Source organism: Pleurodeles waltl, chromosome 3_1 (genome assembly GCF_031143425.1).
Source record: "Pleurodeles waltl isolate 20211129_DDA chromosome 3_1, aPleWal1.hap1.20221129, whole genome shotgun sequence".
NCBI classification, from domain to species: Eukaryota; Metazoa; Chordata; class Amphibia; order Caudata; family Salamandridae; genus Pleurodeles; species Pleurodeles waltl.
Window position 1 is genome coordinate 1962650322 of NC_090440.1, and position 20147 is coordinate 1962670468.

The 20147-nt window shown below is 44.2% G+C and overlaps 1 protein-coding gene across 1 annotated transcript in view; it reads left to right on the top strand.

Moving 5' to 3' along the window:
- Positions 1-20147, top strand: part of LOC138285856 (transient receptor potential cation channel subfamily V member 1-like) — a 342258-nt gene that overhangs the window by 167798 nt on the left and 154313 nt on the right. The window contains exons 5-7 of the mRNA XM_069226332.1: positions 3816-3968; positions 17314-17454; positions 19522-19820. Of these exons, the coding sequence (XP_069082433.1) occupies positions 3816-3968; positions 17314-17454; positions 19522-19820 (593 nt within the window). The remainder of the gene's footprint in view (positions 1-3815; positions 3969-17313; positions 17455-19521; positions 19821-20147) is intronic.

Here is a 20147-nt window from a genome sequence, read left to right on the forward strand (position 1 = left end):
GCATAAAGGACGAAAAATGGGGCCCCCAGTGCTCCTCTGTGCAAAACAGGGGCCTCTCATATCCTTTGGGCTAGAGGAGGGCAGCATGCACAGCCTCTGTACTGTGGACGGGCCCCTCTGGAGCTCGTGATCACTGGGGGCCTGCCCAGGCCTCAACCGGCCCTCAAGAGGGGGGCCAACGTCCTCTGGATAATGTAGGGGAGGGGGCGCCATGCAACGCCTCCAACTTGTAATGAGCCCCTCCTAGGGCCCGCAATCTCCTGGGGTCTCCCCTGGACCGGCACTGGCCCTCCGCTGTGGGGTGAGGCCACCAAAGCTGACACTGGCCCATGAGGGGGCCACGAGGAGTCTCCGGTGAGGCTGCCATCACCCTTGCAGTTAAACAGAAACTCTCCGGGGCTTAGCAGGCAAAGGAGAGGCGTCCTCCTCTCCCACCTGCTTCCGATGACGTTCTGGCCCACGGCAGGGCCTTCTGGTGCCCCTGGGGTGCTCTATAGAGCGGACCTCGCCTCGGGGGCACCCATAGGAGCATGCTTGCTCCGATTTCAGCAAGAAGGGTTTTCTTTGTGCCCCGGGGGCACCAGGCAGCACGCTCACTCGTGCTTAGTTGCAGCAGCCTCCCCGGGCTGTGGCGGTGATTTCTGCCACCACAACACGCTCTCTCAAGAGTGCTGAAGCCACAAATGAATCCCAGGTCACGGCGGTGATTGTCTCATGCCACAATGAATAAGCACTTTTTAAGGTGCCAAACACCAGAAAAGGGGAAGCGCTTTCAAGCGCTGAAGAAATCCTAAAGGAAGCACTTTCCACAGCGCTTAGCTCAATAAAGGGAATCACCTCTTGTGCTTGAAAGTGGATGCAGGGGTCAGGGGCCACAGCACCCTGCCCCTGGGGAGCAGAGTTTAAGGAAAAGGCCCACAGGTGGAGGGGCCCAGCAACAGGCCAGCACAAAGAGGATGCAGCAAGTGGCAAGTCCTTTACAGTGACCAAGCAGGTCACAGTCAGCACAGCAGCAGCAGTCCATGGCGGTTCCTGGTGAGTCCTACCAGCATTTCTGTGTCTAGTTCCAAGATGATTCCAAGAGTCTCCAAATTGTGGGGAAAATTCCCCCTGTACTTATACTCAGTCCTTACAATGTTTTGCAATGGTAGGGAGAGGAGGTTCCAGCCAGTTACAACTGGTTCTGGGAGTGCCCCCTCTCTCCTTCAGCACAGGCTCCAAACATCAGTGGGGGGGGGTTAACAACCCTATTGTGTGAGGCCAGCGCACAGCCTTTACAAATGTAGGGGTGCACGCCTCTCCCTTCTCTCAGCCCAGGAAGACTTTTCAGTATGCAGATGCACCTCTGTGACACCTCCACTCTCCCTGTGTACAGGGTGTCTGAAAAGTATGCACAAAGCCCCAACTGTCACTCTGCCCAGACATGGATTGGAGTCAAGCTGCAAAACACCAGTCATAAGCACAGAGAAAGGCACACTTTCTAGAAGTTGCATTTCTGTAATAGTAATAAAAAATACACCTACACCAGTAAGCAGCATTTATTTTCACCATCCCAACCATACCAAACATGCCTACGCTACCCCTCATAAATCAGACAATACCCCTTACACACAAGGCAGGACATTTCTAATGCAATCCTATGAGAAGGCAGCATTCACAGCAGTGAGACACCAAGTTAGGTTGTTTGTCACTACCAGGACAGGCCACGCTGTCCTGCCTTCTACATACATGGCACCCTGCCCATAGGGCTAGCTAGGACATACCTTAGGGGTGCCATACATGTAGTAAAAGGGAAGTTCTGGGCCTAGCAAATTAACTTAGATGCCAGGTCCTTGTGGCAGAAAACTGCACACACAGGCCCTGCGCTAGCAGGCCTGAGACAGGTTTGAAAGTCTACTTCAGTGGGTGGTGCAAGCAGCGCTGCAGGCCCACTAATAGTGTTTAATTTATAGGCCCTGGGTATAGGGATACCACTGTACAAGGGACTTACAGGTAAACTAACTATGCCAATTAGGTATAAGGCAATCATACCAACTTCAGATGGGAGAGCACCTGCACTTTAGCACTGATCAGCAGTGATAAAGTGCTCAGAGTCCTAGAGCCAGCAGCGACAGGTCAGAAAAAATAGGAGGAAGGAGGCAAAAGGTTGGGGGGTGACCCTGCATAAGGAAAAAAGTCCAACAAGTTCCTATAAATAAGGCGAGAATTGACAAAGCCAATAGGTTTGCTCTGAATGCAAGTCCTGAATAAAACATTGATAACAGACTGCTGCCATGAAAAATACAAAAAATAATTTCTGTATACAATGCATCGAAGATATAAATAAATTGATGGTGATTCAGATTATTTATGAGTTTTAGAATAGTCCTGCATGCATTGCAGTCTAAGGCACTCTATAGCCACTCCACTCCACCTGCCACTATATAGTTATAGTTAGTTCAGTGCTTAGTTAGCAAGAGCATTTTGCGTTTTGCTAATAACTTGGGCACCGTTTGACAACTGACAAATCTTTACAAATTTTACCCAGAAAACGTTTAGCGATCTTAGTTCCTTCCTAGAAAGTTTTGGAGTGATTCATAAATCAGGGGCTGCGAAAAAAGGTGCCCCAAACACATTTTTTCCCAATGCAGTCTCCCATTGGAATTTTGGGAGGTAATGTAGAAAAAACAGCTGAACAGAATTACACTCAATCTGGCAGAAGGCTTGATCTTTACTTATAAATTGTCCTTTTGTTATTCTGGTGTAAATTAAGATTAAAAAGTTAGTGATATGTTGCCAGTTGGTACCACTGGAGACCCCCTGAACTCCCACAGTACCACAGTTAAAAGAAATTAAGTGATCTGATTGGTCTAGCGACCTTTTTATCCCATTGTCCATCTCGGACCAGCGTGATCAGTCCTGAGCCCACTGGATCAAGCGATCTGATTGGCTCACTGAAACATCAACAGAAATGTTGCAGCTGTTTACAGTACATAGGTATTATGTCCAGTGTCCTGAAATTAAGTAAAAAATAATGTATAGGGAGAAGTGGTAACCAAACCCCTGGCACCTGTGAGAGAGTCCTAGAGACCATGTGTGGTTGGGGGTTGGCCATGCCCTGTCTACAACCATCTGCTGCGCATAGTCAAAAGGTGTAATCAGTGAGGGAGTTCAGAGAAAATTATTATTAAAAAATAGAAATTCACTGAAAAAAAAGTTTAAAGTGATGTTATAGTTAGATATGGTAATAAGTTAATGCTTTATGTTAAACAAAATCTTGACAGTCTACTGAAAAAAAACAAAGGTTAAAGTGACATTAGGTCAGACAAGGTAATACGACTTTACTTTACATTAAAATACCTCTGAATTTACTGAAAAAATAAAGGTCAGAGTAATTTTATAGCCAGGTAAGAAACTAAGGTTTTAGCTTACATTAAAAAAAGTTGACATACACAGTAAATAACCTAAGGTGAAAGTGACGTTTAGGTTAGGCCTTGTAATAATATATAAGCTATTGTTTTAAAACAAAAAGAAAACACTGAAATTCACGAATTATTGTTCAATGAGCTAACTATAACTTGTACTGCCAGTGCTCTGCTTATCACCTCATACATTACACCACTCATGACATATTCAATGACATAATTGATAACATCACTGATAACATCTCAAATCACTTCTTTGATGACATCACTTATGACATCATCATCAGATCGATAAATTGTTAAAAAAATAATGGCAATCAATAACGATCTTTTAATATGGCCACATTACACTACTCTAGTACATAACAAGGTAAAACCAACTTCAGCTCTGTCCCCTTTCTTTACTCCCAGAGCCAAAAAATGGAAAGACCTGTTTGCTGAAGGCCATGCTGAACTTGAAGGACGGGAAGAATGACACTATACCACTCCTGTTGGAGGTTGCTGAGAAGACAGACAATCTGGAAAAGCTGGTGAATGCCGCGTACAGGGATCCTTACTACAAAGGTAGGAACTGTATGGTTAGAATGAACAATATACAAAGAGGGGAATGAGGGCTGTGTTCCAGGGTTCACAAGCTTTCAATACATCTAGGTTGATATTGCATAGAAAAGGGAAGTAAGTAATTCTATTGTTGTGCCGAGTGGTCAATAGGCCAGTGGCGCCTGGTGATATTTCAAAGTGGTGGGGCGTAAAAGTTCAGGATGAGTGCCCAGTAGCGAGTGAGCATAGTGAGCCTCACCGTCATAAGGGGTGTTTGGGGGACATTCTCCCCAGAGAGAATTCTGAAAAAATAGTGAGCAAATGGTGCATTTTCAAGCAAATTTGATAAAGTAAGAAGGTTAATAAAACAATTGTGAACTTGTAGGTCTGACATCAATAAGGAGATTTCATATAATAATGATGTAGGTAGTTGCTTATTCAGTATAACCGCACAATTTCATGACAGACTTTGAGATAACAATGCTGAGTTAGTGCACACACAGCACCCTGCATTCTAACCTGGGCAGAGTTCAAAGATTGACCCCTTCCGGAGTGCAGATGACACAAAAGAAGAACTCCTTCTGCATATGCCTACTGTTCAGATGCTCTCCCTGAAGTCTGAAAGAGGCTTTCCATGGGTAATATGCCGGAGGCAGGGGTGTGCTGGATAACAGGGCAATGACCTCTTCCTAATAGTGATAAAGAGAGAAGAAATAAACAGTCCCAGAGGCTTGACCTCCGTACTCATCAGAGCTATTGGGAAAAGCTTATAAATAAATAAAAAATGTGCTACTATTAAAACGGGGAGCTATCACAATAAATAGTGTTGTGCTTGGCGTGGCTTCTAAACTGTACAAAGAACAAAATAAATGTGGACAAAGTGAGTTAAAAGACTGAGATGGAGCTAATAGTTCAAATATGATGTGCTGCTGGTTGTCTTAAGAAGCTATGCCTGGGTGATGTGAACAAGGGCAAAGCTTTGAGTGGCAGCAGTACTCTCTCCAGATTTTTATTGCGACAGATGGAACAAATAATAATATAAAAAACAGAACCTCTGTCTCTGTACACATCAAATCTATTGTAACCCAAGCAATAGCTAACTAAAGTATGAGAGATATCAGACAAGTAAGAATTAGTTAAAATAAAAATAAGTGAAAAGGGCGCTCATAATTTAATAAAAGAAGAAAATACTAAATGTAGAGTTGTGTTGGGCCAAGCTCTCCGGTAAGAGATGCAATATAAATGTGGCCGAAGTAAAGTTCAAGAGCTGTTGAGTAACTAGCAGCTTCCCCTCCTATAGCCCAATGTAGTGAAGCCAAGTGCAGGAGGCCACAGACTGCCCCTTGATATGCATGATGAGCATGGGGTTCTGGCGATGCTGAGCAACAGATAACGCTCCGCATCCTCATGGCAGTAGAGAGAAGAAATAAGCAAAACCAGAGCCCCGATTTCCAAGCCCATCAGAGATACTTAAACAAGCATTTACAATGCAACGGGTCTCGCGTTTGCTCATGTTCGAGCTGATAGTGTTGTAAACTCCTAACCCGACTTTTCACCTATCGGCAAAAGTGCATTTATGTACGTAAGCCGAAAAAGTGCATTTAACTATGTAAAGCGCTCGACTTCTGCCAAGCAAAATCGCACTAGTAAATTAGAGAAAAAGTAGTCCACGAGACAGACAGAAAACAGCGAGCCTCGCATGTTTTCTGTACTTGGTCGATGTGCTCGAGGAGGGCTAGCCACCGGAAAAGGCATGACGTATGCATGCCTTCGACTAATTTAAGCAAGCAGATTTTAATAGGCAAACCCACTAACCAATGAAAAACACTGACGTGACATTGACAGGGCTCCGAGCCCTTTTCTAAACCCTAAAGCGTCTCGCTGCGATACGCATGCGCGAGCGCGTGCAACGCAGGCTCGACCCTAAAAACAATAGCTAAGTAAAATATGTGCAAAACAGAGAAACAAATGATAAAAAAAATCAAAAACAAGCACCAGGAATTCTACAATAAATGCAAAAAATAGCTTATTAGTGTTGTACAAGCTTTGTATACCATACAAGGAATAAAACAAATGTAGTGATAATATAGTTTAAATGTTTCCAAGCAGCTAGCAAGTTCTCCTGTTGAATTTTTTTGTTGTTGCAGTTTTATATAGCGCAAACTCGACCCAAGCGCATTGGAGCACTTTACCTGAGCACCAGGTACATTACAGAAGGATACATTCTTTTTTTGGTAGGCACAGGGTGATTAGCCCAGAATCAGAGGATGTTGAATCGACACTGAGATGCAAACCTGGTTCCCAACGCCATTGGCAGCTCTGGCCATTACGCCACATCTTCTCCCCTATTAGCATGTGTGCCATTGTTTCCATTAGAAGCAACACTAAATCATGCTCTACTTTTCTTTATGAAATGATTGACATTTTTTAATTCATCGGAATGAGAACACACCTGATCAGCTCCAGGATAAATAATACTAGAAACCATTTTGAGTGAATTATGTATTATATTGCCAGGCTTACATCGTATCTGTCCTGCTGCCTGTCATATGCCCTCTTAAATCCCACAGCATTCAGAATTCACTTTTTGCAATAGAAATTATCACCTTGCTCTTTGAGTTGCTCACACTGTACTACAGACTGAAGTCAGTTCACCAGCTGTATCCAACAGTACCAGGTGTTATGTTACAAATCATTTATATAGTTCTACATCCAGCCACGAGACTCTTGACCCTCAATCCTCCTGGATATTCGAACTTCTACCTCTCTGAATGTCCCTGTTACACAGAGAAAGGGAGACCAAAACATTCCTACTAACCCTTTTAGCTCATCACAGAGTAATACGTTGTTTGTTAAAGTGCCCGTCCTGAAATAATAAAAATAAATATAAACAATACTTACCCACGCCTCCTCATCCTCCGCTCTTTGTTTCTTCTTGAGTGTAGTCAGCTGGATTCTTCCTGGAGCCTCAGCCAACTCCCCTCCACGAATCCCGACGCTGCTCTCATGCTACTGATAATGTTAGCAGCATGAGAGAAGCACCAGGATAGGTTGGAGCGGGCTGCCTTGATGCCTGTGTCTGCTCTCCACCCAGCTGTCTAAGGCAGCTGAGTGGAGAGGTTTATCGCAAGACAACTGGCCAAAATGACATGCGCAGTTTAAACTGGAGCAGCCAGCTAATCAGCAGCTATGGCGCCGCTCGGTGCTGTCACTCAGCTCGGCTGAAATGAAAAATAAAATAGTAATGAAATCTCTTCACTTCTGTTGTATTTTTCATGCTTGCTGCAGTCAGCACAGGGGTGGGGGGACAATGACGCTCGCCCACCATATGGACGGAACTGCCCCTGCAACAGTGATATTAGGTGGCTTCACAGTAGTCATGAATTCAGGCTGGGTCTGACTGGCCTGTAGAATAATCAGGCAGTGCCTGACAGGTCAGCGTGTGGGCCGTTTTTTGTGGCTGCTTGTTGACCTGTTTTATGGCCGGGTTGGTTGGTTTGTACTGTTGATTTCCTTGCAAAGCATTTACACAGTGCTTCGTTATAAGTTTCAAAGCTGCCCTGATTTACAAACATGGCCCACTTTTTTTATGAGCTGAGAAGCAAGTGCATGCCATGTTTGTTGAGAGGTGTATTGAAAATAACCAAACAATATAACTATTATTATACCTCCAAAGAATGAAAGAAAAAGAATACAAATCAATATGCAATAGAAAAGAAACATCTCCAATAGTCATTAACCCCTTCCGCATTATCCATCCTATTTCGGCATCCAGAATGTTTATCCTTTCTGCATAATTATTAAGCTTTTTACTGAAGAATGCATGCCCGGTTGCCTTCTTCAATAGGTCCATTGAAAATATTAAGTTGACAAAATATTCTAAAAATGGCACATCTCTGAAAGATGTTCATTAGACAATTGTTCTTCCATTATGCTCTGGTTATCATTTTTTGCCATCAGTTTTAAGACTGGCTATTATAAATTATTTATCGTACTATTTTAGCTTTAAAAAAGGGGGATTCACCCTGTATAATGTAATGTTTAGACATGCTCCTCAAGAAGTGTATTCACTGGGTGCCCATTTCAAGTTTTTACCCCAAAACTGAGGCACTAGGAGCAGGTGGGGCGTCAATTTTCCAGAGGAGCACTTATAATTGCAAGTTGGCACCTAGAGATTACCATGTGTCCTTAATGGTACCAAACCTTTGTCCTGTACAGTAGTATTCTGGCATCTACATGGTATACTACAGTTACATCCTTGTGCAACCTTTTGTCTGCGTAGGTTTACTTGAGCACACTGACTTTGCCACTGGCAAGATCTTTCTGCCAGTTTTTTGATGTCTGGTCCCTTGACTCTTAAGTCTGTGATTGCTTATTAGCTATAGAGGAACCACCTTAGTAAATTTTATTTGTTTTTTTGCCAATTTGGCTCTGTTTGGCATAACATTTTTGGTAATTGTATTAAATACACTCATCATTGCAGTCCATTTGGGGCTGGGTTCTCAGAACTCTGGTGGTCTTGGCAGCTCTAATTGAACCTCCTTCATCACAAAGAGGCAAACACATCCTAGAACTTGGACCCAGTGGGGGTCTATTCACTTCAAACCTCTTAGACCCTGTGAAGGTCTTGGGCGTTGTGTTTCAGTAATAGGCAGAGGTCATTGGACTTTCCGTGTGCTTGATCAGCTCAGACATGCGGCGACAGCCTGGTGTGTGGAGAACAGTGCCAAAATGGTGTATTTTAAAAAAATACAATAGAAGCCGGGCTGAGGCATTTTGGGTTAACTTTAGTTTCTGAAGTGAAGATTTGGGGAGGCACAGATAGAATTCATCTACAGTTAAGCCAAGAGCAGATAAAGGGATTGATTTTTTAAACCTTTTGAGGCGGTGAGGAAAACTGTACAAGTCTTTTACCACTCTCAACTGACAGGAGCAGTTCTTGTTTATATTCTTAAGCGCAGAAAAATAGGGAAGATGCCATCACCTGATACTTGGCAGCAGCAGACATGAAAAAATGGTTGGTGGTAGAATAAAGAATGTGAAAAACAGATGTGCAGACGAACAGAAAACCTCGCATTTTCAATGATCGGCTGATTTGCTTCCATCGGTTTCTAGAGTTCCTCATCCCACACCAGGGTGACAGTGAAACAGCAGATTAGGTTGTGTAGCTTCTTAAGCCATAGTAAATTCCATTATACATTAAAGTGTAGGTGAAAGAAAATAGATAGTATATATCACTTGGGAAGTTGGCATACTGTAGACTTTCGTAAAGAATTAAAATAAGGACATGGTCTGTTTCATGCCAGATATGTTATATGTAGCATCCATTGTGGGGCATTATTTGTGTATCTTTTGTTTATATGCATCTTCCCCAGAGCTGTTTGGTGTTAGCGTTTGAGCTGATGTGACAGTAGCAGCAGCACCCGGGTGAAGCCTCCCCTATCCCGCTTCATTGGTCACATCCTATATAGTCCTCTGCTTGGCAGCTGGACCAGGGGAACCTCGTCATTGCTCCCCACCAGGCTTAGACAGTTCTCCCTCTGCCGAAATGGTCATTTTCAGCTCTCTGGAGCCTGCCTAACTTTAGCCATTAACATATTTCTATGCCATTATGCATAGAGAATCACTACAGAAGCACCTAAAGAGAAAACGTTTGCATACATTTTCTACCTCCAATGGGTTTGATTTCAGTGAAAATTACCTAGTAGTGCTGAAAATATTATCTTATAATGCCTCAAAAAACCTTGCAGAACGTTGAAAACATTTCTGACATTTCGCAAAGAGCAAAAATTGGGAGTTCCTTTCGCAAAACAACATTTGTGCACAACCATAACAATGCTTTACAGAAGTAAAGGAAAGTTGATTGTTTCACTACTCCCCACAACTCTTGTGTATGCAGGCATACGTGGCAGATATTTGGCAGTGGCACCGGGTTTTGCTACTGTCTGTAAAGAGTAAACGGAGAGCCACTCGGGCTCTCCGTGTTTCAGTAACGTGCTCAGCGTGTCCGGGAGGGGCACGGAGCACCAAGCTATAAATAAAGGACGGAACTGTGGTGACGCAGTTCCGAGTGTGGCAGCACATATACCAGTCTGTGCGTGTTCCTTCAATGTCGCTGCGCCACATCTACAATGGCGACGAGCGGGATGCGAGTCATCGCGCCGTAGGTACAGAATATATAACGGTGTACAGGAAAGAAAACACACGTACCGAATGAGGGGTGCAGGCTGCCGCGGGTGAAAGAAATTCACGTGGTGCGGCGTCAACCTGGTGACGATTGAAGTCTGGGGCCTCGTGGTGTGCCTCGCGCTAGCGGTGGGTGGTGCCGTGTGGTTTCCCAATCGGGGAAACCCAGGAAGGTGAGCCCTGCCCCGCCCCGCCCCCAGAAGAGGATTGTCGGCGGGAGCGAATCGCTCCATCGAGTGCCCGGCCCTAGGGCGTGTCCGCGCTGCCGGGAGAGCAGCTGAAATTGACGAGGTTCGTCAATTTCAGCCGAGCGCTCTGTTTTGAGCGTCTCCGGAGGCGTGACGGCTTCGTTTGAGGAGCGCGTTCCCCGAGGCTGGGGAGCTTGGGGAAAGGACGTGTTCTCCCCGGAGTAAAAAAAAAAAGAAATAAAAGAAAAGGAAATAGTAAGACAAACTGGCAGGCAGACCCTCAAGAAAACAAAAGATAAAAAGATATCTTAGCCTGTGCAAGACACCGGAGTGAGACAGTGCAAACATGAGTGCTCCACCACAAGACAATGCTAATAATGCCAACCCCCCTCAACCACCAGGACATCCTCAACTTCCAGCACAACTAAACAACAGTATTCATTCCTCACTTACCTCTTTACCACCGTTTAGCCAGCTGATTGACCCAGCCACAGCTGCGCCAAGGTGGCGTCTATGGATAAATCGCTTAGAAAACTATTTTTGTGCCACCCGAGAGACGGATGGAGCAGTGCGCAGGTCTGTGATGCTTTTGATGGGTGGAGATGAGTTACAGGAGCTTTTTGATTCTCTCCCTGATACAGGGGATAAATCTGATTTTGACGCAGCGGTGACTGCTTTAAATAGGCATTTTGATCCTCAACTTAACTCTGATTACGAACGTTTTAAGCTCAGACAGGCGCAACAGACAGAGGTAGAATCAATGGATATGTTTTATGCCAGGTTGAGAAAACTGGTGAGCTCGTGCACGGGTCTCAACCAACAAGAAGAGATTCGAGCACAGATCATTCAAGGATGTCGGTCGAATGCTTTGAGAAAACTCATTCTTCGGCAACAGGGAATGTCCCTTGATGACATTCTGATTCTGGCGAGGTCGCATGAACTGTCAGCGGTACGAGCAGATGCTATGGCGGCAGTGAGAGGTCAGTCAATGGCTGCAGCGTCGTCGACTCGTGTGGTTCAAGTCAAGGAGGAACAAGTGGATGCCGTCCAGACACGCCCGGCAACGCCTCGTAAGCCACACTGATCTGTCCAGTCGGGCTCAGAGCCATTCTGCAGGCTGAATCTGCCACCTCAGCCCGCATCCAATCCTGGACTTCAGAGTGGCATTGTGCTGAATCCGGCCATGTTCTGCTGTGTGAGAGTGACCCTCGGGTCACGTGGGTTGAACAAATAAAAAGGGCGTGGACGGCGAGCGTGCTCTCTTGGACTGGGCGATATGCAGAGAACACGGAAGATGTCCTCGCCCCATGTTAACAACCACGTGTCTCGTGGCCTTTAATGCGGGCTTGATCTGAGCAATAAGCGCAACATTACAGTGACAAGTGGCCGTCAGCACTGGCCTGGCTGATTATTGAGAGCAAGAGACGGGTGCAGACATTGTGCGGAGGCATTATCTATTGGGGTTTTATAGCTTGCACTAGACTGAGGGATGGTGGCAAAAGAGTTGATTACAGTAAACATGACAGGACACAACTCGACAGACTTAAATATGTTCATAATTACAGCAGTGCTTAATTTGTAAATAAAAAGGTGCCGGTGCTCAAAGCTCTCCTCTTAAGCAGGCGGCTGCTGCAATTAAAAGTGCGAGCACATAATAATGAGGCAGCTAATCCTGAAGCCACCTCGGGCCTCTTCAGTCCATTTATAGCCACTCACTCTTGTAGCTTCCTGCTTTTCCCCTTTCTGACGCTTTTTCGTTTTTATCTTCCTCCGTCTTTCCCACGTGTCTTTTTCTCACAGTAAATGCGTGAGACAGAAAACTAAGCACCGGCCCTCAGAAATAAGTGCCGGTGCTCAGCACCGGAAACAACAAACACAAATTAAGCACTGAATTACAGGCAGTAAAATGGATAAAATCATGGGATTCTGCTTATGAAAACTAAAAATTAGGATCTGCATCACGTGAACATTGTAAAAACAGTGACGTGATCCTTGAGAAAGGGACCTTCCTTTCAAACTTGATAGCATTAAAGTACAGTGAATGTACATTCTTAAAAAAAACTTCACTTCAAAGGATGGTTTTATGTTTTTTAAGATGTACGTAGTGCGGCGCCAGACTCCATTTTGGGAGGGCCTTTGTACTTTGGTAACACATTTCTGATGTGTGTAGGGTGCAGCGCTTCCAGAATCTTGCATCCTTTTCTCACACCTCTGTGATTGCCACTGAGGTGTGACGTCATTGCGCTTGGACAGTCAGTCCAATGTACTCTTAAATAATAATGTATTTACAATACATAAAGGGGCACATGTCCGTGGACTTTGGTGTTTACGTTCTTCCTCTGGGGCGAACAGATGTATGTTGCCAGGCCTGAAGACACTGCTCTGTGGAGAAGTATTGTTGGACACATGCATAGTTTTGATGCAGTGTAGAGTGCATGCAGGTGTGATATGTTTAAAAGAACATTTCCTGACTGGTTCTTCTCAGATGCATATAGAGTCAGGGCTAGAATGTTTACAAACACATGCATAAATACATTTCCACATATAAACCAATTTACACATGCACAATTCTAACGTAGTGTAGTGTGGTATTGTGAATGTGCACGAGAGGCCGGGAGTGGGTGTCCCATTGTGGGGATGTCCTGGAAACTTTGTGTAAACACACAGAATTGTTAGTTTATTATTTTTCACAAGCCATAGCTTGATCCATTTCCACCCTTCCTTGGGAATTTCTTTAACTTCTAGTTCTCGTCTCTATCATGGACTTGGATGCATCTCATTTTGCGTTATCATGAGAGTTCTGATGTTGGGGGTGTTGTTTTGGCAGTGTCTTCCTTTACACCATTAAGCCTTTCACCCTGTTAGAAGGAAATCTGTTAATAAAATAAGACAGATCAATTTGACAATGTAACATAGGTTTAATCGATTTTCAGCTGGGAACGACAGGCAGTCTCAACATAGAGGCCATGACTGAAATTCTAAGTTCTAGTTCACAAGCAGTGGTATTTATACTGTAAAAACCACAAAAAACTACGCTCACAAGTTCAGCATTGACATAAGCAAGAACAAGCAGTACAGATAAGATAATAGGGGAGAGGTACCTCTCGAAAAGAGCACGTGCATAATTATTGGTCGCCTCATGGGTGGGTAAGTAACATTGACATCATTCAACATCTCTATCTTTCTGCACGACAAGTGATTATATGTTACATGATGCTCATTGTAGCCCTGACTTGTGCAAATGCTTATCTGACCCTTACACAGTTCCCCTCACCAAGATATGAATGTCTTGTGGTTTTTAGGACCCTTGCGCTAAGGCAGGATACACCCTTTTGTTCCACCCTGCTAAGTGAAGATTTTGAAAGTGACAGTTGGTGCAGCTCCAAAGAAAAACTCTCATTCTAATGTGGCTTGGGCCTCATGTGTGTTTCGGCACAGCTAACTTAACAATGTAGCATGTGTATAAGATTCCTGAGTAATAAGTGTTTGTCCTAAATATGACTTGCCTTTTCTATTGAACCCACAGTCTGTCTTTTTTAGCATGTCATGTATTAAGCCTTTCACTACTTACATTGGTTTACAACTATCCCTAGCCTAAAATGTTTGTATTGGGGTTTGGGAACTTATGTTTGTATGTATGTGATGTATATGATGTGTTCCTATTTTTCCTACATCAACCCACTGAGCTCAAAGCGCTGCTTCATGTAAATATACTGAGAGGAATTGGGTACCATCCATTGATTGGCAGGCGGAGCATCCATTATGGTTCACATTTCCCAATGGTTTCTTGCAAAAAGTACGTGACTGAGAGATAAAATGGGCTCCAAAAGAACCCTATTGGTCCCTGGTATATGGCTTGAAGCTGCTATTCTGCTGCTGTTGATGGGACAGTGCAACAAGAAGGAAGTGAGTTTTATTCCAAACAGCACTCTTCCACAACCTCAAAATACAATTTGCATGGAAAGCTATGAGTTTGTATTAAAATGTTACTGTACTGAAATAGGAAACGCTGGACTTGGACCTCTATGTAGACGTTTTGCCTTCACCCCTCCTGTTTTACTACATTTATTTTTGGACGCTGAGCACTTTACCACTGCTAACCAGTGCTAAAGTGCTCTCTCCTTTAAACATTGTAAAATGGGCTTAAACCCACTGGCACATTTATTTACTTATAAGTCTCTATTAAAGTAGTACTACAAGTACCCAGGGCATGAAAGTTAAATGCTGGTAGTGGGACTGTATCACTTATTGTGCACTCACTGAAGTAGCCCTTTAAAACATGTGTTAGGCCAGCTATTGCAGCCTGTATGTGCATCTTAAATCTACAATTTCGACCTGTCAAAATAAACTTTTTGCTAGGCCTAAACCTTCCTTTTTAATACATATCTCACCCCTAGATAGACCTTAAGCAGCCTATAGGGCAGGGTGCAGTGTATTAAAAAAAACTGGACATGTACTTTTAAGTTTTACGTATCCGGTAGCGAAAAACTCCTACATTTATTTTTCACTACTGTCAGGCATATCTCTCTCATAGGATAACAATGGGTTACCTTATTACATTTAATAAATTATAACTTTTGTTTGGAAGCAGGTGGCAATGTCATGGTTGGTGTCTGAGGAATTGAAATTTTAAATCCTCTTTAATAGTAAAGTTGGATTTTTTTGTCCTAATTTGGTGCCTGTTTCCTGGGTAACATGTCTAGCTATACTTGGCAGTTGGCCTTTGTGTATTCCTCCCAGACAGAACCACAATAGAGTGCCTGGAGGTTGACAGGATGGGCCATCCATAGCAGGATTATAGGGCTGGAGATGCATACAGACCTACTTGCACTTCAAAGACACCACCTCAGCTCATACAGGAAGAGCTTTATACTAGGCTATTGTGACACCAAACATCCTGGGACCAGGGCAGGGAAGCAAGATATTCCAGACACGTCTGTGAGGAGAAAGCTCCAGAAGCTTCTTCCACTTCAAAGCTGGCATCAGGTTTAAAAATCTTCAGTACACGCCTGGACCTGTGGATACTACAGAAGAAAGACTTTCCTGCTGCCAGAGGCCTGCCCTGCTGTCTGAAATAGAAGGCTGGATCTGCTTCCTTCATCCCAGGCCACCTGAGTGACTCCAAGGACTAGTTAGCTGGTATACTGTTTTAAGCTACAGGGGCACAATAAGATCAAGAGGCCTCCCTGCAACTGCTGGGATTACCTCTGCACCGGACCTGTAACTGGACCTGTCTGAGCCCAGCTGGCCTCTGCTGGAATGAGTTCCTGATCTCCCAAGTCCTGAACCCTTTGTATGACATTAGTTGAGCTCCTCTTGGAAGAAATGAAGAAATCCTGAAGTTTTGGTCTCTTCACAGCCGTGAATCATCCCTTTCCTGCTAAGATCTTGTCACCCATGCTGACTGCCAACGCAAACTTCTGGTGAACCTGACAGTTCATGCTACAGGGACCGCCAGCATCAACTGGCAAAGCCCACAGTGATCGCCAGCGGGAAACTCCAGCAATGATCCTCCCCGATGGCTGACAGGATCTTCTTGCTACAGTGATGACCACCCGTGATGCCCAGTCTGATCTTTGCGCTACAGCGACGACCATCTGCGGGGCTCTCCCTGCTCCAGTGCGCTGGACTTTAGAAGGTCATTTTTGCATCAGGACTAACCTGGTCCCTGTAGCCAGCCCACACTCCATCTTCATCGGCTTGAACTTGTGGATTTCACCCAGTCTTGCACAACCAGATAACCGCGAGTGGTGCTTTGTGCCTTTAGGTGCAATGCTTTCCTTAAGTCTTTGAAATTGCATATATCCGGCTCTACTGATGGATTTTAGTTGTTTTGGTGTCAAATAATTTATTAAACATTATTCTATTTTCTAAATTTGTGTGGAATTTTTCTGGTGTGGTGTTTTCACTTTATTGCTGTTTGAGTGATGTATAAATACTTTATACATTGCCACCATTGCCAAGTTAAGCCTGACTGCTTTTGTGCCAGGCTACCACAGGGTTAAGCACAGGTTGATGTAGTGACTTTTGTGGTTCACTCTGACAAGAAGCGTGGCTGTTGCTTCAGAAGGGCTCACACCCCCTACAACCAACTGTCTAATTTCTCACAGGAAGACCGGAGCACTCATTTTTGATAACATAGGTGTTGTGACATGCAAGCACCTCATCCCTGTCAGTGGAGCCACATTTGGGGGCATATTTATTAAAGAGTTGCACAGCTCTTGCACCACACAATGTGGTGTCAGAGCGACACAACTTGAGTTCAATTTGTCAAGCCACGCAAAACCACCTTGCATGGCTTTGCGTGGCTTGATAAAGCTAGAGAAGTGCAACAGAGCACAAATCGGTACATTGCGTTACTCTGCCCTGAGAAAGTGTTCAGTGGGTGGAGCGGGGGAGTTCCCCTGCTCCACCCATGGATTTTGGGGCATTTCCAGATTTACCATTAAAGGTAGACCTGGGAATGCGTCAAAATGCTACGGCTCTACAGGTGAGGCATAAGGAGGAGAAATATCTTTATTTCTCCTCCTTACTTCCTCTTTCTATGTGTGATGTATTCACAAAAAGAGGAAAATTCCTCTCAGGATTTTTTTGTGCACGACGGTGTCCGTTCCTGTACAAAAACAATCCTGCTTAAAATGCAGGCACCCTTGCACCATGGTGCAATAGTGTTTGCATTGGCGCTAGGCAGAACATTGTGTGCCAGCGCAGGGAAAAGTCAGGAATGTGCCGTCCAGTGTTAAGTCAGGCCTATTCCTGGCCCATTCCTATCACGTAACGTCGCGAAGCAAGGTGACTTGCTGAACTGCACGATTGTTGAAAAATATGCCCCTTGATGTTATTAGGGCAAGCCTGCGCCACTTGGTGTTCTCATCCAAGGCTGTCTTTTCATTTACCTTTATGTTGAAGTCACACACTGGCATTGCCTCTTGTGGTAAGTCTACCTAGAGGATGGCATGGTTCTACTCCTCTCATGACCCATTCTGTCTTCGCAGGTCACACGGCTTTGCACACGGCCATCGAAAAGAGGAACTTGCCATACGTCGAACTTTTGATGAGTAAGAAAGCTAACGTGCAGGCCCAAGCAGAGGGGGAGTTCTTCCAGAAGAGGGAGCGAGGAGTGGGCTTTTACTTCGGTGCGTTGCATTTATTTCAGGTTTACTTTAGGAAATTAGCGAGAACACTGCGGGCCCAGTCCCCAACGACTTTATAGTTCCTTATTAAAATCAAAAGAGAGGGAGTTACATTCTGAAAGGGTAATAATTGACTTCTTTAACGAAATTCAGGAAAAGGGCTGAGAAGGGGAAAGGCCTGTTTCTTATCCTCTGCCAGGTTGTGCGTTGAACATGATGTAACTACGAATGGCAGAAAAAATGGCTCACGAAATTGAGTCATGGAATAGCTTAGTGTAAATGCAAACCCTGTATGTATAAATATTGTTATTACATTGATCAGTGGCTAGCTGTGGGTTTACACATTTAGGGCCAATGCTTTATTTAATTCATTCATTTTGTTATATATTTATGTATGATATGCTTTTTAAAACACTCCATGTAACGTGGGCCTGATGCTCATAGCATTTTGTTCACCTAATATCAACTTAATCTCATAGGAAAATCCATTTCCATGGTACATTTCCAGCCCTGATTCACATTGTCAGTACTGGTGAAATTTTACTCTTATAAGTAAGCCCGAATTTCTGCTTTCAGCTACATAGATGGGAGGGGCCGATTTGTGGGTAGGTGAAGACCCACAAATTCTGGCCTGGAATAAAATGCAAGGGGTTAGAGCAGGCACGCGGAGGGGGTTGGTATGAGCCTGAGAAGTGAGGTCAGGATAAGGCAGAGGACTAGGTGCCAGACACAGGTCTCTTACATGGTAGGCATCACCGTTTTTGACAATACCAAGAATGATATTCCTTAAATCTAAGATTGTGATGCTGTTAATGCACTGCAGAGTAAGACCATGTTACAAAGTTTAGTTTGTGAAGGAGCCAGATCTGCATTATTACTATGGCAGTCACCGTAACATAGTATCAGATTTTAAAGGTCCCACAACGCTTCTCACAGGTGGAGCCTTGCCCATACTAAAACATAAACATCTCTTACAACGGAGAGAGCAGGAAAGCTGAAGGACCACCCCTGTGCTTATATCCACAACAGTGCATGAGCTTGGGGTGTGCCAGGTACCAAGATTTGATCTGGCAAATTGTACAGAATTTTGTGGCAAGGCCCATAACCTCACAAAGTTGTTGCACATTTTTACACTGCTCACCCATTCACATGAAAATTTGAACTGTTACAACACTTCATGTCTCAAAGAGGAAACTCGTAGAGACATATTCTGCATACATCTGTTATTGTGCATAGAAAATCTTTGCAGAAGGTTAACTTGAACCCAAAAAGTCTGCATAATTTTTTCATCATGGCTTTGTTTTGGATTGGTTTGAAAACTATTCTACAATCCCCTGAGAATTAGCTCGCAGTGCACAGAAAAAGCAGAAGGCATCTTAATTTGGCAAACTGCACAACATTCAGAAATGATGGAAATCTGAAGCTTTGCAATATGTTGCCGACATAAAAAAGCTTTGTAGGCCCCTAATGTAAGCCTAGCAACGTATAGAGCCTGAAGGAGAGGTCGTGGCCTGCACAGCTGCACGGGTGACAGTTTAGCTTGCGTTCCCGCATTCCAGTCAATTAAGAGAGGAATCCTCTGTTGGTGCATGGATGTCCTTCATTACAGTCATTGCAGGTAGAAGCTTCTACAGTCAATGGAGGAGTGACTTGTCCAACACAGATGCTCTGAAGCCCTTTACTGACCAACATGATCTGCTACAGTCTTTTGGTAAAAAGGATGGCTTCTGCCCTCATGACGAAGGAAGATGCATTAAAATGACTTCCTGCTGAGCTGTACTTGATGCCCACTGGGATTCACAGACATCTGCAGGCCCTTGTTAAGCTCTACACACCCAGGGCTATATCAACTGGCTGCATTGGCACCATTACTGTGGTCCTAGGGATTCCAGCAAGGTGATTGGAGGGAGACTCTTGGCTTGCCTCTTAGGATGCTCATAACATGGATTTAATGGTGAACACAGTGGGTTTAAAATAAAAGGTCAGAGGGCTCTGTTTAAGTCAATGAGTCAAATTATAAACGTCATTGCTTACTTATACTATTCACTAGCTAGTTACTGTTTTGTCCAGGTGAACTTCCACTCTCCTTGGCTGCCTGCACCAACCAACCCAGCATTGTTCATTATCTCATGGACAACCCGTACAGCAAGGCTGACATCACTGCCCGAGACTCGAAGGGCAACACTGTGCTCCATGCCCTGGTGATGGTTGCTGATGACACAACGGAGAATACCCACTTTGTCACCAAGATGTACAATGAGATATTGCTTAGCAGCACACGTTTGTGCCCTACTCTGAGGATTGAGGAGGAGACGAACTATAAGGAGCTAACACCCCTCCAGCTTGCAGCAAAGTTGGGGAGGATAGAGGTGAGTCCATAGCACTCATGTTCATGCTTTTATACTTCATGTCAGTGTGTATGACCCTCTTTTTGACCCACAAAATAAGTGCAAGCGTCATTAGCCAGCAACATTCCTCTTTTCTCAAAAGTGACTAGTCGAAGAGCCCGATTATGAGTTGCCCTTGCGTAACCCCAGTTTATGCATCAGTTGGGATTATAAATTGTTAGATATTTAATGCATCCGATAAATATCTGATGGGTAAATACCTCGATCTTCATTAGATTTTAGCAGGTCAAACCTACAGAAATTTATCAGGGGAACATCCATACGGTATTTAGCCATTTTACACAGATT